Below are 23,260 nucleotides of genomic sequence, written 5' to 3' on the forward strand. Positions count from 1 at the left end.
ATCAGTAGCTATATAGAAGGGTTTGTACTAATCAGTGCATTTGGAAGAGCTTTCCACATTCTGACTGATGAGACATGTGTATTGAAAAAACAAAAACATAAAAACAAGATGAAAAAAAAAAAATTGCATACAAAAACCAAGTCAGATAAACCAAGGAGGTTAAAGCACCAACAATCCTGAGTCACAAAAAATCCTGAGGGGTAAAGGCACTTTTTTTTTTAGACATCAACTCAGAACAATTAAGTTTTGTCATTTGTGTCATTTGTGCCTGTACATTTGAGCTTTAAAATAAGACAGGAGATTGATTAAAAAATGAACAAAATGCTTATTTATTAATTTAACAATGTCTGTTGACCAAAGTGACACAGTGTACAGGCACAGTATGTTTTATCTGTCTACGTGCTAAAGGTGCTTCCTAGGAAAACAAAACCTAAGATTGCCAGGGTCCCTCTCAGCAGAGGAGCTGGCACTTGCTCTTCTGCACGTTCAGCGTGTACGCATGGTATCGCGGAGGGTGGATGTGTACTTTCCCCCATGTGTTTGTTCATGTGTGTGTGTGTGTGTGTGTGTGTGGGGGGGGGGGGGGCTATGTGTGTCTGTCGTGTGTCATTGAGACCTCATTGCCCTTTGCAAATGAATCAAGTCGTGAACAGCAGCACTACTTTGTTCCTCCCCTTTGAGAGCTTAAAGTAAAAAAAAATCCTACATTGATATCTTTCACTAGCTGACATGTCAAAGCTATTGATTGTATGCCATATGCTACATCTTACAATTTCCTTCTGTACTATTATAAAGAAATAAAGAACTTTGGTGTTTTCTAGTACCTGCCTTTGTCTCTGTCGGGCTCAAAAAGGACTTGGGTCCTGTTAGTCTTGATTCCTCGTCTGTCCCTGTTCTGAACACCAGAAGCCTAAAGCTTGACAGCTTGAAGCTGAGACTGTAAAGGATTTGGCCCTCAGTCAGTGCAAGATCAGGGTCGTATATGCAGTGGCGGTTCTGCATGGAATTACGCCCCGGGCGATCCCCTCCGAGCGCCCCCCCCCCCACCCGAAAAAAAATTCTTACTTTTTCCAATTATAACAATATAAGTGAAAGAAAAAATGAAATGTATCAATTGGACAAATCCTTCAATAGAACATTTGAATAACACACTTAAGATAATTATTGCACAGTGCACACATAATTTACATTAATGTTAGCTAACCAGCCATCTGCAAGTTATGTTGGTGTCAAAAGGAAATCTATGGTCTAACCAGCTAGCTATCGACCTGTTAATTATTACAATTATACTAGTACTCTGTATGCTTTTCAATTGCACAACTCTTTCAATAGAGCATTTAAATAACACACTTTAGATAATCAATGCACACATCATGTGCATTAATGTTAGCTAACACCAGCTCTTTGCAAGTTATGTTGTGCAAGCACTCAACATGCATTATAGTAAGTTGAGTTTGCTAATAGTGGCTAATGGGATTTCGCTAACGCTTGCTAGTCTAGTGGTGTCAAAAGGAAATCTGTGGTCTAACCAGCTAGCTATCGACCAGCTAATTATTAAGATTATACTAGTACTCTGTATGCTGTTACATTATGTAGTTGTGGCAAGCGGGATTTCGCTAACACTTTAGCCTAGTGTCAGATGAATGAACATGTTCATACCCTATGGTCAAATCAGCTAGCTAACGCTAACTAGCAAACAACTCAGTTGGTGCTCAACATTAGCTGGTTGCCTTACAGTAATAGAGTATTGGTTAAGCTACACTTGATAAAATAAAACACATTTTTACCTTGTCCACTCGGGCATCCTTCAATAGCTTTATCGATAATGTAATAGACTACTCTGTTAAAGATGTATTACATTTCCCTCGGGATGAATAAAGTATCTATCTGACTATCTATCTATCTATACTCTGCTCACTATTACCTTCACCAGTTGGATAAATTGATGCAGTTAGTGGTCTCCTTCCACCAATTAACCTTGCCCTTGGTGACCACATAATCGTTCTGTATTACCTATTTTTATAAGCCATTTCACACAATTCAGAAAAACAAAAAGTATAGGGTAATTATAATGTTTATTGGGAGACCCAGAGCTGAACTGCCCGCCGCCCCCTCTCTCTTTCTCTCTTTCCCCCTTTCACCAAGGATTGCGCTGCACCTTCTTAGCGAGCAGGTGCGCCTGCAGCTGCAGGGGGCGCCAATTTGCCAATTCCTCACGCAGTGATATGATATATAGAAATAGAAAAGCGCTTCGCGGCCCAGATTATTATTACTATTTTTTTAAGTGTTCGTGCCGCCCCTCACGTGTCATGAAAAAGTGCCGCCCCGGGCGGCTGCCCGGGTCGCCCGTGCCTAAAACCGCCACTGCGTATATGTTCCGGTCAATTGCTGCTGAGAGAGTTGTATACAGTACCAAGTGCATGCTTTGAAATGTGTAGCACAGTCCCCCATCATGCCAACAGGGGATTCTACGCTGTAACCAAAAGCCTGGTTATTTTACGCATTGACTGGGAAGACTTAGATGTCTAGCCCATGGACTGATTATGAATTTTAGAGGGTTACACGAAGCGTTAATTCTATTTGTGTGTTTCTTCCATCTGTCGTATAGAGGGTAGCAAAAAATCCCAACAAAAGTAAGAAAAGGTACACGTTTTCAGGTTATGCTTTTGTCCGAGGATCAAAAGATACAGTCCACTTTGGTTTTAAGTCATCGGGTTCTCCATGCCCTAGTGACATAGGTTGCTTCTGTGTGCTGATGTACATGACGGTTGTGCAACCCAAACTCAAACACTGGCCAGATGTTTGTCATGTCTCGAAGCGAGATATTTGCCTGTGACTGCTGTGTCAGACGCATGCAGGGGGGGAGAGGTCTAGGCTGGTGATGTGTCAGGTACAACAGGCGCGGGGGTGAAGAGTTTGCCCTAATCTATTGCCCCCAGATAGATACACGCGTTAGGGACAGTCTGCTAGATACACGCGTTAGGGACAGTCTGCTCTTAGCGCTAGGAAACACAGAGTGCTGGAAGTCTTGCAAATACACCTAACATATTTACACATTCACATATTCTCTGAAACTTAATCTGTGGTGTTTTAGGGGGGTAGGCTCCTTTATCTGAAGGAAATAGGGTGTCTTAACAGGCCTTCTCTTAACCTGTTGGTGGACTTCCAATTGTAGATGTCAGCCTTTCAAGAACCCTTAAATCCATGTGGAAACCTTCCAGTATGTAGCCTTAATGGATATTGCATAGTATGCAAACCTTCTAGTATGTAGCTTTAATGGATACTGCATTGTATGCAAACCTTCCAGTATGCAGCCTTGATGGATACTGCATAGTATGCAAACGTTCCAGGGAATTTTGCAACACTTGAAAGCATAAGTTCAATGTTGTCACTATGTTTGCTTTGTGTAGCACTCGCATGTCATTCAGACCTTTTGCAGAGAACCGCTGACTCTAGCCTCGGAGTCTAAACGGGACCTGCCCCAGCTCTCGTCTGAGTCTAAACGGGACCTGCCCCAGATCTCGTCTGAGTCTAAACGGGACCTGCCCCAGATCTCGTCTGAGTCTAAACTGGATATGACTGACCACTACCTCATGTGCGTTTCTGCACATGATGTTCACTTTCAGCACAAGTGTGGCGCTGTCTGCATGCCTGTGGTTTAACCATGGATAGGTGCTAACCTTTCTTCTTTGACACCTCATTTAGAGGCACTTGGTGTGTGACAGCCATGTTATGGTGAGTGTGGCTGTTAAACCTAGTTGAAGCTTTTGGGATAGACCGCTAACCGTGACAAGGGCAGAAGTTAGTGGGAAAAGTGCAACTCATACAAAGCTAGTATGTTGTACTCTCTGCATTCCTCATAGTTAAATACAGTCAGACCATCCCTCTCTGTCTTGTGTCACAAAAGCGCTCTTTTAATTCCTTTGTTGTTGACGTTTTTCCGTGGAGAATATCCACAGAGATTAGTCAAAGCCGACATTGCTGAAGCTGAAATGTCAGAAGAAAAATAAATCCTTATTATAAAAAAATACTTATATATTTAATATCTTTTCAAACATCATCATTGTTACGCCCCCCTGGACCCCCACTGATCTTGCAGTGGCGGTGCACAACTCTTTGGGTGGTGCCCGAGTCTTTGCACTGTGCACAAGTCTTTGGAGGCTTGCCCTGTCAACACGCTGAGGCTGGAGCTAGACCAGAGTTAAGCATATTCATCTAGCAAACTATACCTACCTTGAAGTGTTACAATAGCCAGTATCATTTTATTCCATGTGTCCATCCAGGCAAATTTGTGGATCCAAATGTTATTAAAAAACATATATAATGTTATTTCTTTGTAATCATCCAAAATTATGTTAAGTGTATGGGTATTTTGCATACATTGAGTGGGCAACGCGCCGTATATTAAGTGGGCCGCTCTGACAGACAACTCCCGGGCCACTTTTTTCCCCCAGTCCGCCCCTGCTTTGAGGTGGCCCTTTTTTTTTTGCATTAAAAGGACGGATGAAGAGGGCCCCTGGCTATGTTCGCCTTAGGCCCCCAAATGACTAGGTCCGCCACTGTGCATTCCTCATAGTTAAATACAGTCACACCACCCCATTTTTTCCTTCCTGTCCAGGCTTTTGTGTCACAAAAGCGCTCTTTGAATATCTTTGTTGTTGACAAATCATTTTATTTTCTTTGACGTTTTCCGTGGAGAATATCCACAGAGATTCTTCAAAGCCGACATTGCTGAAGCTGAATTGTCAGAAGAAAAAAAATCCTTATTATAAAAAATCCTTAATATATATATATTAATATATATATATTAATTATATACTGTATATATAATATATTATATACTGTATATATAATATCTTTCCAAATATCATCATTGTTACGCCCCCCTGGACTGCCCACTGATCTTGCAGTGGCGGTTCACAAGTCTTTGGGCGGTGCATGAGTCTTTGGGTGGTGCACGAGTCTTTGCACGGTGCACAAGTCTTTGCACTGTGCACGAGTCTTTGGAGGCTTGCCCTGTCAACACGCTTGAGGCTGGAGCTCACCATGCTTGCCTTTGTGTTTGCTTTGATATTCATCCCTAGATTGTACACTACAATTTTATTTATTTATTAAATTAAAATATTATTATTATTTTGTCCTCCTCCACTGCATGTTGCGGCTCACAAGTCATGATATAAAGGAAGCCTTGCCCGGGATCTTTTGTGGATCTTTGTGGGCACAAGTGGCTACGTCAGATGTTGGTGTGTGTGTGTCTGTGTGTTCTCTCTCTCTCTTGCGCGCGCGCGCGCTCTCTTTATCTCTCTCTCTCTCTCTCTCTCTCTCTCTCTCTCTCGCGCGCGCGCGCTCTCTTTCTCTCTCTCTCTCTCTCTCTCTCTCTCTCTCGCGCGCTCTCTTTCTCTCTCTCTCTCTCTCTCTCTCTCTCTCTCTTGCTCTCTTTCTCTCCCTCACTTTGAAAGAGGGTAATAAAAGTCACTTGACTGATTGCTGGTTACGACTGTTCAACTTTCTGCTCTTTACTTTTCGGACCACTCATCAATGATGGATGATGCTAAACTGATTGTGTATTAATGGCAATTATCAAAAGCAAACTCAATGAAGAAAGATAGGGCATGGCAGTAAAAGTGCTGTAGGAGAATCGGCGTGGGTGTGAATAAACACACGTTCAGTTCAGTTCAGTTCAGTTCAGTTTATTTGTTGAAGAGGGACAGTGACATTAATAAACATTAAAATGTAAATGTACCCAATTGTAGCCAAAAGGCTAGTTTCCATTGGCAGTCCCCCTGCCAGAGTGTTAATGGCTAAACAACTTTAAATAGGCATTACAGTAACATGTATATCAAACATAACAGAGTGATAGTGGCTTAACAACTTAAAAAAGGCATTAACCTATATATCAAACATAACATTGACAAAATAAAATAATATAAAATAAACCCAGACGCATTGGGCACTGGGCTAAGAGCAAGCCTCTGATCATCTGAACCCGGCCTGTGGTCCTGCAGTGGGCCACACTAATAATAATAATATAATAATTAATTTTATTTTTAAAGCACTTTTCATTCAAAGGAATCTCAGAGTGCCTACATATTAGAAAATATCTATAATAATACAATAAAATTAAAAACAAATTTAAATATTAACATAAGCATAACAGAAAAGATTCAACACAAGGCTAGAAATGCCTTCCTGAATAAAAAAGTCTTAAGCTGAACCGCTGTTGGGGACCAAGGCCAGGGATCAGCAGAGGGGGCTGGTGTGGGTACCCTTTGTCATCAAGCAGGTGGCCATCAAACATCAAATAATATAGTGGATGTATTTTGAGGGTGTTGAACAAGGAAGACAAGGGAATGATGGCTTTATTTGTACAAAGCTTTACTTACCATGTGAGTGTGTATGTGTGTGTGTGTGCGTGTGTGCGTGTGTGTGCGTGTGTGTGCGTGTGTGTGTGTGTGCGTGTGTGTGTGTGTGTGTGTGTGTGTGTGCGTGTGTGTGTGTGTGTGTGCGTGTGTGTGCGTGTGTGTGTGTGCGTGTGTGTGTGTGCGTGTGTGTGTGTGTGTGTGTGTGTGTGTGTGTGTGTGTGTGTGTGTGTGTGTGTGCGTGTGTGCGTGTGTGTGTGTGTGTGTGTGTGTGTGCGTGTGTGCGTGTGTGTGTGTGTGTGTGCGTGTGTGTGTGTGTGCGTGTGTGTGTGAGAGCACGCTCAACTCTGTTGTATTCGTGAGTGCCAATCCATTAGTTACAGTATATTGACATGTATAGTCTTTGTTATTGTGTAGTCAGGTACACTGACTACACAATAACAAAGACTATACAATGCAATGGAAATACTTCCTATTCACACAGTCTTCTTGATGAACTGACATTTCTCACAAATTTAGCCCTTAAGAACATGGGCATTATTTTTTAAATTTTTCTTAACTGCTTTCAGGAATGAGGTCCAATGATTACAGTAATACAGTCATCCAGTACAGTCTGTCCATTAGGACTAGTCCCACCACCAGATGTCGCTGTGGAGCAGTACACGACATCAATAATTTCAACGAAGATGTTGCCCCCACAGCTAAGTAGGGGATAGGGGTAGGGTTAGACAGGACTGACAGGATCCCGACTGTAGGAGCCATTTTGGTATTCATTTTATGTTATTTTAATGTTTCTATTTTTGCGAGGATTTGTGCCCTCTACAGGTGAAAAGGAGGATAAATAGGAGCGTGACCCGGTGGTAGACGCGGCTGATTGGGAGCACAAAGCTTTTTGACCTTGGGCTGTGGTATCTGGCAACGGTGATGGCGAGGATAGGCCTCGTGGCTCTGTGTTTAAACTTTATTTATTTATTTGCAAAACAAGTTGTACCATCATTTTGTTAATAAAGCAAACAGCTTTAAACGGACCTCGCTGGATTACCTTTCTTTCAAGCGTCAACAATACCCCCTGATCAACGCCACCAAACAAGTGACAAACAAAGGGACAAACTTAGGATAATGGTCACTATACCGACGAACAGCAACCTGAAGGGATTTACTACGTATGCCCATATGGCACCTCGTTGCCATTTATAGGGACTGGGCCGACTGACAGAGTGCCACCTAATAACTAGTCCAGGCAAAGTAACTCATTTTGGAGCCAAAAATAGAATTCGTTGTAAAATAATTTTTTTCAGCATAGATCATTTCTATGAGGTGTCCAAGAACAACATACTGAAAGTCCTAAGAAATCCTAGTTGAGGAAATATGTTTAATTCTCATCAATCCGAGATACTCCCCAAATGTTTTATTATTTTTCCTTAACTCCTATCAAAATGAAACTTTACACAATAAAAGCACAATATTTTTTTTTGTATTACAAGTTTCTTTTGAAATTAATTTGAAAACAATCTTCATCCAATCATCATACTGCTAATGGGTGCTGTAAATGCTGCTTTTAGACTGGCCTCTAACCTGAAAACTTGCTGGCTTGGTTGTACCATGTATTTGTTATACATATGAATATTTTAGAATTATTCTGTCGTAAAACGCTAATTTGCCTGGACTATACGTGCAAATTAGATGGACAGGGAGAAGTAAATAGACGGTGCAGTGGCGTCAACTTTAATCCATCCTGCTACACTTTTTCTATAGTCTTGGAACCTGATTACACCTTTTTCTGTACCAAACCTCGAAGTTTCTACCTTAAATTTGCCCATAATTTATCAAACCGTGTGCACACAAATATAAATACTAGTAGGTGACACACTTTTGCCTTGTATTATCTTTTAGAATTATTTGCTAACATCTTATTGTGAGGAATGATGTGACAAAATTGCGTTTTTATTTTCCATTTTAGACTTGGATTTTTTTTTGCAATCTATTTTATTGAATTCCAAGACACTGTTAAGTTTTACAGTATTTAAAAAAAGTGCAGTCCTCTGACTCCCCAATGATCAAAAGTATAATTTTGTTTGAAATATTGCTGTGAATTGTACTGCCCTTTGAGTCCATCTTGATCTTGACTGTGTTGGTTTACTATTTTACTTTGGTATGGAAATAGCTGCTTACACAGATAACAGAACGGAACAGAAAAAGGGCTGTGCCCAGACAGATCCAATACGTGTATTTGACTGGAACATAATATTGCAAAAGGAGACTTTTATTTTATTTTAAACCAACATGGCATTTCATAGTAACATAGTGCATCAATGTTGATCCATGCATTCGTTCATCTATTATGAACTTCCGTTATGCTGGTATGTGGGGAAGACACCCTCTGTTTCTATTGCAGCAGTGGTAGTGTACACAGGAGAAACAATCTTGAGAGTGTAAGCCTCCTTCTGTTTTTCATTAGTCATGTCAAGGGTCAACTTTTCATAGTAGCTGAGATCACCCAGGACACTTGGTTGAGCAAGGTCAGCTTCCATATCAACAGCCAGAGATGTCGGTGTGATATCACAAGTGGTCTTGACAGAGTGCTTTCCCTATATGTAAGGAAGCATATATGTAAGGTGCTGTGCACTCACCCTAAAAAATAAAGTGTTACCACAGTATTTATGCAATATTCTTATCATTGAAACAAAATATGTCCATAGAATATCAGGCTGACCAAGAAAGCTTTTGGTCTGTCCCCATTACTGTAAAACAGCTGAGAGGCCTTGCCAAAATGGCTGCCAACTGCAGGGTCGCCTGCAGGGATTCATCTGGGACACTAACTGTTATCTATTTGTGTATTTTCTGAGACAATCTTTTATTTTAAGAAATACAACATAAATATATCATGGATGGTAGAATTGCGTGTTCGAGGCTTTAAAATAGGAATACAATTTAGAGCAGTGGAAGAAATTGCTGATTTTCATCTACGTATATGTATGCAAAAATAAGTAGATCAAATAGGTCAAAACGAATTATCTGTGCACTGACCACAAAAAAGACGTGGCTGTGTTTATAATAAGGTTAACAAAGTCTGTTGGCTCTTTTGATCAACATATTCCACATTTCTTGTAATTTACTCTAGCTGACAGTATGCAACTACAGATTAAGATGTACATATATTATGTATTATACCCATAAACACCTTGCAAAGGAAGGGAATACATCTTTTAACATTTGATTTTTGTCTTTAATGGCACTTTAAGCCAATTTTATTTAGTTTGAAAGACCTTGCAAATTTGTTTTCCCTAGATATTTGCGCTTGTAATTCACGTTGTGCACCAACACAAATAAAGAGTAAACTGGTATTTATGATTGTGAAACACATAATCCTAACGAAATGGGAAAAAACATGCATAGTTATAGCAGTGTAAATGATCTTTATTGGTACTCTCACTCATTGGATTGGAGACATGTAGGATATGATGGGTAGATGGATTCATCAAAGCATTTTCATTTCAAAAGGTGATTGCTGAGTACAAGTTGTCATTTAAACAAAAATAATAAACAAAAAAAAAACTTTGGACGTCTTTAAATACATGCTAAAAAACCTAGGTATACATTGTTCACAGCTTACAAATGTATTATTGGTGGATGGGAAAGTCTAGCTCCAAATCCAATTTTCCATCTGACAGATGCTGAGCAACAAAATTCATAATTGCAGTCACAAAAGATCTGACCGACTCTAACGCATACTTAAGTGAGTTGTCAATGCCCTGTGCAGTCAGTAGGTTATTAACTTGCTCTGTCACATCCTTGGCAAGAGTGACAATGTTAGAATAGAGAGCATTGATGTACACAAAGACACCGTCCAGAACGTCAGAGCTCAGGCTGTCAACAAATTTCAGGGTTGTCTCGACGGCCTCACGCAGGGTGTCACCCATTTTCTGCAAGATGACATCAAAGCTCTCCAGATTCTTCACCATCTCCACCACCTTGTTTGAGACAGCCTTCACCTGGTCCAGGTTCAGGTTATCACTGATCACCTGCAGGAGCTGCTCAAGCACTGTGCCAACGTATGTTGTGATCTTGTGCATGATTTCGGGCAGAGTAGCCTTCTCCATCCCTGGCAGCTCAATCTGGGTTTCCCTCAGGAACTTGATTGCTGCATCAAGCAGGGTCTGAACGATCTTCTGGTACTGAACAACAACATTCCTGAAGAGGATGGACAGCTGGCTCATCTCCGGAGTGTAGCTCTTGACAGTGTTGTAGGCTTCATCAACTATACCTACGAACATGTCCTTCAAGCTCTCAAGATGGCTGACGATGGCATACTTCTCTGCAAAGTTGGTCAGTGATGAGGTTATGGCAGGGACTCTATCATGCAGGCCAGACAGGATCACGTTGGGTGCATCCATGTTGGCAGAAGCGTGCAGATGCATCTTCTCAGGTTCTACCTGAGTTGCTTTTAAGACCAGGATGTCCACGTCATTCTCAGGCTCTGACTATTCAAACGAAGAGAACACAGGAGTTAAGAGAGCCAACCAGATACCATGTACCACAAGAAAATCATTTTTTTCAATGAATTAATATATAGATGGGGTATTATACTCACAGCATAGCGGCAGTACAGTCTTGCATTCATCTGTGGGATTTTACCCTGAAGCTGAAATCCAAGAAAGCCAGAGGATGGGCTTGAGACTGAAGTGCTGACTCCATCCTTACGGGCAGCATAACGGAAGTTTACATCAGTGAAGGTGGGGCTTGTGATGTCCACATTCAGGGTATGGGCAGGACTTCACAAAAAGACAAACATATTGTTCTTTGAGATAGATTCCTTGGAAATTAGGTGATAAGTACTGATGATATATCCATGTGTTGATTTTGATCGCTAACTGATGTATTTGCAATATTTACCCTTCACCGTCGTGCTGAATAGCATGTTTAGCATCCATAGTCAGGTCAGTATGGGTCAGGACAGCTATGAGAGTGTGGCTCACAACTTCATTTTCTAGGGAGGCTGTGAAAGAGCCTAGTGAGGATATAAACAAGACAATGACAAAATTATTATTTGTCAGGAGTATGACAACATTATTATACTGTATAAAAGGACACAAAACCATGCTGATGCAACTAAAAAGATGCATGTACTCACCATCCAGATCGTACTCCAGGAACACAGTCGGAGACTTGGCAGTGGCCTTAAAGGTGCCTTGGTATGTGGGGAAGACACCCTCTGTTTCTACTGCAGCAGTGGTGGTGTACACAGGAGAAACAAACTTGAGAGTGTAGGCCTCCTTCTGTTTTTCGTTAGTCATGTCAAGGGTCAACTTTTCAAAGTAGCTGAGATCACCCAGGACACTTGGTTGAGCAAGGTCAGCTTCCATATCAACAGCCAGAGACGTCGGTGTGATATCACAAGTGACCTTGATAGAGTGCTTTCCCTTGGTGTTCAGGTTAGCTACATTGATTTCGTTGTTAGAGTCAATTTTCCAACTGGCATACAATCTTTCTTTAAGTTCAAAAGCCAAATCCTCATCAACATCAAACTCAATTTTAAGATCACCGTAGCTGACATGAGCTTTGTTGGTGGTCTTCTGAGTTGAGCGAATGCCTTTTCCGTTGACATAGAAGCTGGTAACATCATTGAAGGATCTCTTTACAATCCCAGTGCCAAGAATTGTTCCATCAAACTGTTCCTTAGTTGATGATTCCATGGAAAGAAATATCATGCCATCTTCCAGCTTCATGCTGCTCTCAACATCTCCAGAGCCAACAGCATTGATGATTGGAAGATTCAATGTGTACACCATTTTGAAAGCGTTGTCTACAAATGGATCACTTGTTGGGCCTATTTTCACCTGATGATTGGCTTCAGCAGAGAAAATTGGCAGGTTCACCTTTGCAATAGTTGCAGCAGAAAGAGAGGCTTCCAGCTCTTCCAGCTCTTCAGTGTTCAGGTTCAGAGTGCTGTCATGGGTTGCCTGAACATGGGCATTATCCAGAGAAAGGACTGTGGCCAGTTTCACACCTCTCTTGGTGGTAAGGCTGCTGGTACCATCAATCTTGGCCTTCAGACCCTCAAAGACAGATGCAGAGATGCAACCAATGTGGATCATCAAGTCATCCTCAGCAGACACCTCAGCATTGACGTTCAGGTTGATGATGGAGGACTTAAAAGAGGCTTCAGAGACCAGACTACCAACAGCAGGAATGTGAATCAGGCCCAGATCCAGTAGGGGAGCGAAACTGCTCTTCTTGTACACAATCTTGGCATCCACATCAACTGTCTGCTCACTGGAGGTCAACAGGTGCTTCAGGCCAGTGTGTTCATACAGATTGATGTCATTGATGGCTGGGGTCTTGAAATCAATGATTGGCAGAGCAAGCTCAGGAATGCTAATGGGCACAGTCAAAATGTCAAGGTTGGCATCACCGTCTACAGAAGCATAAATGCCAGTTTCAGCCTGGTTATTGTCGACAGTGAAGTTGTAGCCGATCCCATATTGGTTCAGCTTGACAAGGGCCATTGTGTTGATGTGCTGCACATTATAATTCAAAGAGACAGAATAGTCATTCTGGAGATCAAGCTTTACTGAAAGTGTGCCGGCCAGGTTGGCCTTGGCATTGCCCTTATTATGGAAGCCGAGCACAAACTCATCGGGTTTAGCCATAGCATGTAGGGAGTTGGACAGGGTTCCACTAAGAGAGCCAGTAAGCTCTGTGTCGTGATTGGCCTTGATTTCAACTTTCAAGTCACCCATGTGAGCCTTCCCAGAGGCAATCAGCAGGCTGTTCTTGATGAATGGAGCCTCTATCTCTACACGGGCATCACAGTTGATGTATTTGAAAACAAGAGCATCAGCATTCAAGCTTTCCTTTAATTTATACGAAGGACTTTCAGTATCAGAAGTGTATTTGAGCTCGGCAGTGCGGAGGTTCATGGTGTAATCAAGATCGCTCTTATGGGTTGTTACCTCTGAGTGATGAATAGCAACTTTGCTTGTTCCTTCATTTTTAAGAGAAAGTTTGATGGTGGTGCCATCTTGGCGAGCAACAGCCTTCTGCGTAACAGACACATCACTTATGTATGAGATCATGGGGATGTTGACCTTGTGGTTGTAGGAAGTGTCAAAAGAAGTGGTTATGCCACCTTCGATACCAAAGAATGCGATGTTGACAATGTCAGCAGTGTATGGAGAAGTGTTAACCTTCATAGTCGTCCTGGCTGAGGTCTGAGCAGACAGGCCATAAAGGGTCATTGATGCTTGGTTCTCAACAGACACTGCAGACTGTGTGAACTTCAGGGTTTCTGCGATGATAATACGGCTCATTTTGGGAATGACCAAATTAGCAGTCCAGTCCAGGTTGTAGTCCAGTTCTTCAACAGCAGGAGATGATCCCTTGGAATTCAAGAAGGCAGTGAACTTGGGTGTGGTCTCACTATCAGTGGTGTCCTGGAATTCTGTAGTGGTCCTGATGTTGTAGATGGGAGTGTTGACTTTGACCTCACCATAAAGCTTTTTAAAGGATGGCAAGATCACAAAGCGAGGAATGTGGGGCATTTTGAACTCTGGGATCGGAAGAGCCATGTCAAAGAGAGATAACTCTGCTAGCGAAATAGGAGACAGGTTAGGCAGGTAATTTGTGGTGAGCTCTCCAATGAAAGCATCCCCATTCACAAAGGTAATCTCAAACTTGGTAAGGAAGTCCATTAGTGTCGTGTCAGCCAATACACATTTGGTGTCAATGTTTAAGGCACCCTTAGATGCATCCAGGGAACCGCTGAATGTGTTCTCCAGCTTCAGAGGGCTCTGCAGGGATGTGGCTCCATTGGTTGCCAGACCATCCTTGTTCAGTGTCAAGGATGCTTTGTGAGTTGCAGTGTTCTCTGCAAGCTTGACATCAGCATCACTGTTCACAGCCAGTCCATTGACATCCAGGGTAGCAGACACAAGGGAATGGATGCGGTCTTCTGCATGGTCAGCACTTGTTTCCAGCTTGATGTTAACAGCTCCTGCACCAGCAGAGGCTTCAGCCACATTCTGAATCTTCAGGCCGAGGGCTTCTGCCTTGGTATCGGACTTCACAGCCAGTGTGGAATCCTTGAAGGTGACCTCAGCAAGATGCACCAGGGTATCATCAAGTGCTGCAGTGTTGGATGTGGCAGTCAGCTCACCATTAGCAAAGGCAGCAGCAAATGTGTTCTGGGCTTTGACAAGGCTGGAATCAATCTTAAAAGAAGAGTCAATCTTGGCCTCTGGCTTGAATGGGAAAACTTCGACCGTCTGGGACATGGTGGTAGCACCATAAACTGGGCCAACCTTAAGAGATGCCTCTAGTTTTCCATTTCCAGAGATCCCCTCTGTGTTTAGATCACCATCACCATCATACTCCATAGAAACCTCCACACCAAGGAGGCTAGTGACCTCAATCTTGCCTTTGGACTTCAAGCTGAGCTTGTCAGCAATGGTTGTCACCTGCTCAACAGTAACGCTGGCATCAATGAGCTTGTGGTTTACATGTGTCTTCATTTCAGCCTTAACTGAGTCACCGGGTGGATCTTCAAGCAGTACAGATCCTGTTAAAAATATGGCATGAATCCCAATGTCATAATACTATCCTTGGCTTACATAATAAAATAACCACACTATTTCTCCATTTTGTACAGAACGGACTTGCATGTTTTCTGAATATATACTGTATATATATATATATATATATATATATATATATATATATTTATATATATATACACATACACAGTATATATGGTTGAAATTGAACATACACAGACACACACTTACCATCAATCTTCAGGGAAAGAATTTCAGCAGGACAAGTTCCAGTCACTGCTACTTTTGCAGAATAGCTGGGGTGGTCAACTGGATCTCTACCAGCAGAAACATCGGCCTCCACGTTGTAGAAGTTGCTCTCTATCTTGGCGTACACTTCGGCCTTCCCGAGAGACACATACACCTGCTCTGGAACAAACACCTCAGGGAGGGGAATGTCAAAGGAGGCTACCTCCAGGCCTAGCTGGGGCACAGTCAGGTGAGGAGTGGTGATGGCAGCAGGGAAGTTCAGGTCTCCAGAGGATTTCCCTCCAAGAGGGAGAGGAATGGCAAAGCTGATGTAATCTTTGCCAAAGTGGTATTTGACATCAGCCTCACTGTAAATGAACATGTTACTCTGAATAAAAAATTGGTTGAATGAAACATTGCATTATTAGGTGTATTGCGGTGTCTTCATGTTATTAGCCAGTATCACTGGCATTCTAATTTATTTTCCACACTACATGTGTTTTACATTGAATACACAGAATTATGGTATTTTAACATACAATTACTGATGGCATTGTGTTTGACTGACTGTGACTGCAGTGTTGGTTGTACTTACGCCTTCATGTACAGTTTTTCGGGTAAAGACAGCTCAGGGAATTCAGGCACTCTCATGGTCTGTACGTATGGAATCCCTGCACCGTACTTCTCAATGTAGGCATTCGCACCCTATGTTGGGACAAGGCCAGATATTGTGGGCATAATGATTTCACGAAAAACAGGAGTGAATGAAATACGACGAGTAAAAGGGACATTTGTAAAGTATTTGTTGAGTATTCACTTTCATGAATAATCAACTTTATCTTACCTTAACAGATTTGCTGAGGATAGTACCAACTGTCATCCCAGTCTGGCCAATTTCCTTGTTGACAAGGCTGTCAATGGTGTCTTCAACCTCTCCAAAGTTTGAAAGGATTTTCCTGATCTCAGAGCTCACATCAGATTTGATTTCAGCCTCCAGTTTCCCATTATCTGAATTGAAAGAACGTGAATTTTTCATGTAGTGCCATGAAGAACATTATTTTTTTTTTTAAACACAACAGCAGGAAAGGAATTTCATAATGTTTATAAAAGAAGGCAACGATACTCACCATATTTAAGAGTAATTTCTTGTTCAGAGTGAGTTTCTGGGAGTTTGAAGTCAGTCTTCAGTTCAAGGGTCATATCTTCCTCACGGTGAAGGTGAGCAGCAACCTTGAAATCAACAAATGGTGGGACCAGAAGCTGAACATCCATGTTTGCATCCTTCATGGACTCAAATCTGTGTGAAGCAAATAACAGAGGTTTTTTTGTAATTTCACAAATAGAAACAAAATATACCTCTATTTATGAAGACCAAGCTATTCATTTGGTCGAAAAAATCCCTTACTTTCCCAGGGCAATAAGCGAGGCTTGGGGGATGTTCTTGTTGACGAGGTCAATCTGGACAGAGTGTGTGGCCTTGCCCTTGGTTTCGGGGTTGACAGAGCCGAGCCTGAGCCCAACCTCCAGGTCATAATCAGGGATCTGGAGATCAGCTTCAACGTTGTAAGTCTTCCTGTTGAACTTCAAAGCTGCTGTGGCCTCAGAAGCTGCTGCTCCTGTGGTAGAACAGACAGACAGAACAGTTCAGGCACGGAGGAGAACCGCCCGGATAAAGCAAAAATTGTCAACTGAAAATTCACAAAATCCATCACCTCCGAAATGCACTCACATCTTATGTCTTTTAGCTGTTCAGGCAAACTGCCTGTTCCTGTCTCTGTACCAGTTGCATACCATTTGCGTGTGTGTGTGTGTGTACAAATATGTATGCAATGACAGTACATCATAATGGAGGTCATGTTGGAAAGCCATTAACGATATGTACTTTAGCTTTAGGAAATATTTTCATAAAGAAGATTATGACATTACCTTCAGCTTTCAGAGTGAGTTTAACTTCATCTGTCCTCTCTTCATTGGAATAGTCAATGTCAGCCGTGTACTCAGAGACCTCACCAGTCGGGTGAAACTCAATTGCTAGCCTGCAGAGATCACAATAGTATACTCAGAGTGCTACCAGCAGTTCAGTTAATAACTCATTTTACCAAGCTCTTGAAGGTCACTCTGCATTCCAGCGTTATCTACTTACTTGCTGTCCCCAGTGAAGGGGAAGTAGGGAGCCTCATCAGTCTGCCAAGCATCAGAGTACTGAAGAGCTGTGCAGTACTTCATGCCAGCAAAGACAGGTGTGCATTCTGTCACATCAACTCTCTCTCCTGTTGCTGGGACGGTCTTGGTCTCAGCACCATGCAAAGACACCAGGGAGTTGCTGCAATGTAGAATGAGATATTTATTTCCATACTCTGACACTCCAGACAGTTTGATGTGTGCACTGATGAAGAGGTCACGTAATGCCGCTTTGGAAAAAATGCAAGGATACAGACGTACGTGAGGCTGACAAGCTTGGTAGGGCTCTGAGGGGCAGGGATGGTCAGCTTTATGTTGCTCGGGGACACAGAGACCTTGGCTTTCAGGCCACTCTCGTGGTAAATGTTGGTGTGCATCTCCAGACCAGACTGAACAAAGTCGGGCAAGTGGGCTCCAACCTCAGTCACAAACTCGATACCAGCAGATGGCATGAACGTCACCTCACTCTGTGGATGGAGGGAAATAATAAGGAGGATGGCATGTCTAATTACCGGATCAGTGACACGAATAATGTGATGACAAGGCTATTGTACAATTTAACTTTACTACGTCACAATGTGGGGTTATCTCTTTTACCATGTCAGGAGCCATGTTAACTCCTCCCTTGAATCCAGGGGCGAAGGTACCAGACAGGGCAACCCTCAGAGGAACACCAGGGCCGGTTGGCAGGTAGAATTCATTGTCCATGAAGATGTAGTGGGCAAACAGGTCATTGTCAGTGCTGGTCAGCAGTCCCTTGATAAACTGCAGAGCATCAATTTGTTGTAAAGTGTGTTGTAGAAGAAAATGTTGTGGCCACACTGGCTTAGTCAGGAAGAGAATGTCTTTGTCTTTAGTAAACTCACATCAGATGGGAACATTTTAAGGAGGTTGTCAATCATCGCTGCAGCAGACTTGTCAATCATCGCTGCAGCCATCTTCTCCATTTCTTTGGTCTTCAGGTAGCCAAGTTCCATTCCCAGCATTCTCAGGTAGACCATGGCCTCAGGGGTATCCCGAGAATTCAGGTCTCTGAACAGTTTGTTGACACTCTGTCCAAGCTCTTTTATGAGGCTCTGGGAAGCCTAATGAGGTAAGAGCATGATGATGAATCTAACGGAGACTATCCAACTCTATGGGGGAATGATACAAGGATGACTGATATTTAAGTACCTGTCTCTTTTTCCTGGTGTTCCTCAGGAAAGGAAACACGTTCTTCAGAACCTTTTTGAATTGGCCAGGCATCCTGTCAGCAGCATAGTAGACGGTCTTCATCACAGTGTCGGGGAAGAACCCATTGTCACCAAACAGGGCTCCAACAGTTGGCTCAAGTCCCTTGCCCTCCATGCCAATCTGAAAGCACAGTACATGATTAGTTGGAGCGAACAATCATTAAATACTTCACAACTAAACACATTCAGACTAAAAAGTACTTTTTTAATCATACCTCAAACATGTCCAAATCAAAGCCAAAGGCATTCAGGGTCATATCCAGCATGACTTCCTTAGGCAGGTAGCTACTGCCCTCAAATAGCATGTTTCCCTCCAGGGATCCGACTTTGTAGTTACCAGAAAACTTGGTTGGGTCCATGACAGATCCAACCTCATTGCCCTGAAGGGCATCAAGGATCTTCTGTCTCAGCCTGTGCAAAAAAGGAAACATCTCAGTCAGGAGGGTAACAACATTTTAAGTTTAGTTGAAAGCAATTTAAATTCAAATGGAAGTTTTTAAATGTGTTTTACTCCTTTGTCTCAGGTGCAGTGGATCTCAGGATGTTGGTGACATGAGAGATCACAAAGCTCTTGGCCTGTTGGTTCTCTTCAACTGGGAGAGCAGCAGCCAGTTGAGACAGTTCAGAGGGCTGAGGGTCCTTCATCAGCACCAGGTAGGCAGCAACACGTTTCTGCAGTGGGGCAGCACCGTCCAGAAGGACCTGCAGGAGCACCTCTCTGCCCTGTAAGGCACAAAGGGAAAGTGATTAGAGATCCTCAGAATGAATGCTGTCTATGTAAGAGAAGGTTCAAGAAAAGGTCTAGAAAACTCTGAGTTACCTCCTCAGGCAGAGTGGTCTGTCTGTAGGCCTGAATGGCAGCAAGCTGAACCTCGGGAGTAGCAGCAGGATTGTTCACACACTGGATCACAGCAGATTTCAGGGCAGGGCTGGCAGCCCCCATAGCAGCAGCCATGTTACCAATAACCTGAGAGACAAAGCAACCCATTATCACAACACTTACCCAAGTCTATCAACAGCATGTAGAGTGAAGAAATGTGCCTGCTAACATCAAAACACTTGCTACATATTACTGCAACACACCTTCAGGGACATGAAAATGTGCTCCTGGTCACCAGTGCAGTCTCCAATCTGCTCCAGGGCAAAGTTGGCAACAGCCTCAATCTCAGGAGTGACCTTGCCCTCAGCCTTGTACAGTCTGTGGATGGGTAGAGTGTATATTCATCATTTCTCAATCTTTGAATAACAACTAATCTTTCGAGGGGAACCTTGGACATCTTTCTTACCTCTTGACAGCATTACTGGCACCATAGAAAATGGGCTTGCTCTGCTTGAACTTGGCCATCTCCAGCATGTCGTGGACGAGCTGGCGAGAAGGGTTGGGTAGCAGACCCATGGCGTAGACGGTGGCATCGATCTCCATAGAAGAGCTGTCGAAGGTCCTGAGGATCTGCATGATGGCGCTGCTGCACTCGGGGGTGCCGCACTGGAACAGAGCCTGGTAGGTCAGGGAGCGAGAGATTTCCAGGGCCTCGGGCACGCCAGCAGCCAGGGTCTCTGCAGACATCTTGCGGATCATGCTCACGATCTTGTGGGCCATGTGGGCTCTCTTGTGTCCATTCTCGGTCTTGGACAGGCCAGCCAGTTCCCTCAGGAGAGCGAGAGCAGCGTCTTTGTCCTGGATTGGGCTCTTGTCCACACTGGCATGTGGGTGCAGGGTCTGCTCATTGGCCAGAACTACAAATCAAACAGACAAATGTGTCCATACATCATCTCTTGTGAAGGCAATGTATTTGACAGACATCGAAAAATACCCATCAACAGTTTCCACCTTCAACACACGACAGCAAAGTCAAATGATGTCTTACTGGGGTCAAAGACTCTGTCATTGTGCTCAGTCACTCCCAGGAGAGTGGCCTTCTGTTTGCCAACGTTGTTAACTCCATGTTTACCCCTGTAGAGAGGATGAGTGTTTAATCACTGTGTTAACCAGTAGAATTATCTTGAAATGATTGACATGTCTAATCACCATCTGACTCAGACGTACTTGTGGGAGAATGGCACCAGGATGTGGTTCTCAGTGCATTCACCAGAGACTGGGTGGTGCTGTGCGTTGTCAAACTGGTAGTTGCAGGTCTGAGTGCTCCTGATCAGCTGGCTAAGAGGGTAGTTCTATTGGAGAGGTGAGAGACATGGTATGAAACACTGTCTGATGAATATTTCACAAAATCATGCACAATAGAATCTTTATTCACTGTTCACAAACTACCCATGAGATCACATTTGATTTAAACAATTGCAAGGAATGTCTTACCATGCCAGTGATGAGGGCCAGGGGGCTGGTGTGGTCGCTGACTGGCCTGAATTGGTCGCACCTGGACAGGTCTCTTGTGAGGGTCACGTCCGTGGCAATGTCCTCTCTGGCATTCACAGTGTAGCCGGTCTTGCACAATCCATAGATGGTGGGCTATCAGGATAAGAAGACATCTTGATTTGTGGAGAATTGCATGATGCTTGCCATAATCTGCCACTCTTTTAAGCACCATGTTACTTTTGCCACGACTTTGGAACAAGCTCCCGGAGAACATTAAGGTTTTGGATTCCCTCACCACTTTTAAATCACACCTCAAAACCCATCTATTTATATCTGCCTTCACCTAAAGTCCTGGTTTCTGTTTCTATTTCTTTTCTGTATTGTTTTTAGAATGCACTGTTTTAATTGCTATTTTTGCACTCCTATTACCTTGCATTACTGTTGTTGTGACCTTGTTAAGCACCTTGAGACGTCTTTGTATGTGAAAGTGTGCTATACAAATAAAATCCATTATTATTATTATTATAATCTGCCTCTCTTTTAAGTATCATGTTACTTTCAATTTTCACCTTAGATGCATCTGTGTTTTAGCACAACTTGTGTGTGTTAATAAGACTCCGACTCCAATATGACTAAACTGCTTGTTATCGACATTTGCATACCATTATCTTGTTCTTCTCCTCCTCCAGGACAGGTACAGCAAAGGCAGAGATGATTCCTCTCTTGATGTTGAGGATGTTGATTGGCTCATCGTCCTCAGGGAACAGCTTAATGTCATTGTCACCTTCAACAGTGACCTTCAGAGGGTTCCTGTGTGGAGAACATTAGTAGTTATGTTACATGTTCACTGATCAATTACAGTTGTTGGGTTTTAACACAAACCAGAATACCAGTAACTACATGCATTATATATGTTGTGTTAACTGTACACTGGTCAATAACAGTTGTGTTTTACCACATACTTGAGTACATATGGGTCTGCATTTATGGAAAAGCACAGTATAATATGCACTGATGGTATGTGTCCCTCAACTTAAGAGAAAAATAAAGGAATGTATTTGTATATATAAGAGAAATGCTTACTTCTCCATGGCAGCCTTGAAGGCATCAGCAGTGGCTGCTGGGGCAAAGACTGGGTTGCCAGCTTCATCAAATTCAGTGACCTCACTGAGCGTGCACTCAGTGGTACGAACGATGTAGTGGCAGGGGCCAGGAACCTCAATCTCAACCTGAAGCACAATGCAAGGTAAAGGTGAAAATTACCCTTTCCTTTTTATTAAAAATGTACGCCTACTCTCAGAATGAATGTATACCTAATGCAAAGACTACAGATGAACTAGTAGTTGTATTTGATGATTGTTGAAGTAAATTACCGGCCTCGGTGCCAGACGAACTTAGCCCTGCCAACAACATTTGAGGTCGGGAAGTCCGGTCTGGCATTGCTCCGTTGGGGAGAAACTATGCCCGAACAAAATTCTGTTCGTACCAATCAAATTGTCAGGGCGGGCTTTATACGATGATGGACAGATGATCAACAGTCACATAATCAACCATGTCACCAAAAGACCGCTTGGGTTGAATTCGTTTTCAACAAACATGGCTGTCCCTGGAGAGCTGATTGGCTGATTGGTTATAGGTCTATCCAATTGAGCGAAGAGGTAATTCTTTTCCTGGTTCGGTTGAAACACGCCCCATAATCACAGCCCAATGGAGCAGTATCAGACTCATATTCTGACTAGTATTATGAGTATGACAACGTCAGGCTAGTAAATGACTTGATCATGCATAATGGAATTAATTATAGTATGTGAAGAAATCCTTCATACAAAGACTAATTCAGATGTCAACATAAACTCCAGTGGACTCCAGTAAATAACCTTGTTTATGGTTTGCGGAAGTTAACTGATGACCAATGATAAATAATGCATTTATTAATGTTAATTCAATATCCTTCCTTTTTGAATGATTATATAACTGTGAATGTTTATCATTTATCATTATTGTTTATGACTGGATGCAAAAAATATGATGAACCAGTCGAAATGATGAGCCATACCTTGCAGCTTGCTTTGGGGCCGTTGACAGCTCCATTAAGGAAGTTGAGGGATTCGGCTTCATACAGATATTCATACTTCTGGAACGGCTTGTATCTCTTGGCCACTAGGGGGAGAAGAGAGCAGGTTTTTTTTTTTTTAATTAAAATAATTTTGTTCAAGCGATAGCATTTCTCATGGAACTTTGTGAAGAATATTTAACCATGTAAATGTGAAAATGCAAAACAATGTACATGAACCTGTTTTAAATTAGCCACAATCTGTCAAACATTCTGTGAGAGGTTTTCATGAAAGGTTTCTTCCAACACTGTTACTGCTTGGAGTCCCCATTATTGGTCAT

General features: G+C 42.6%; 2 protein-coding genes across 2 annotated transcripts in view; both read right to left on the reverse strand.

Moving 5' to 3' along the window:
* Nucleotides 1–23,260, reverse strand: part of LOC308377734 (apolipoprotein B-100-like) — a gene marked incomplete at both ends in the record, with an annotated part of 42,873 nt that overhangs the window by 17,657 nt on the left and 1,956 nt on the right. The gene's annotated exons all lie outside the window — the stretch shown is intronic.
* On the reverse strand, nucleotides 9,980–23,250 carry LOC308377694 (apolipoprotein B-100-like; the record flags this gene model as incomplete). The annotated part of the gene is made up of 27 exons (XM_080854433.1): nucleotides 9,980–10,840; nucleotides 10,951–11,131; nucleotides 11,253–11,367; nucleotides 11,491–14,916; nucleotides 15,143–15,507; nucleotides 15,735–15,844; nucleotides 15,984–16,147; nucleotides 16,267–16,436; nucleotides 16,545–16,755; nucleotides 17,066–17,175; nucleotides 17,283–17,462; nucleotides 17,582–17,787; nucleotides 17,918–18,085; nucleotides 18,187–18,405; nucleotides 18,494–18,673; nucleotides 18,768–18,963; nucleotides 19,064–19,275; nucleotides 19,373–19,519; nucleotides 19,636–19,750; nucleotides 19,839–20,289; nucleotides 20,421–20,506; nucleotides 20,600–20,724; nucleotides 20,867–21,019; nucleotides 21,529–21,676; nucleotides 21,950–22,095; nucleotides 22,923–23,026; nucleotides 23,235–23,250. 27 exons carry the CDS (start codon nucleotides 23,248–23,250, stop codon nucleotides 9,980–9,982), a joined length of 8,565 nt encoding a protein of 2,854 aa, XP_080710559.1.

This window comes from Sprattus sprattus (assembly GCF_963457725.1).
Source record: "Sprattus sprattus genome assembly, chromosome: 16".
NCBI classification, from domain to species: domain Eukaryota; kingdom Metazoa; phylum Chordata; class Actinopteri; order Clupeiformes; family Clupeidae; genus Sprattus; species Sprattus sprattus.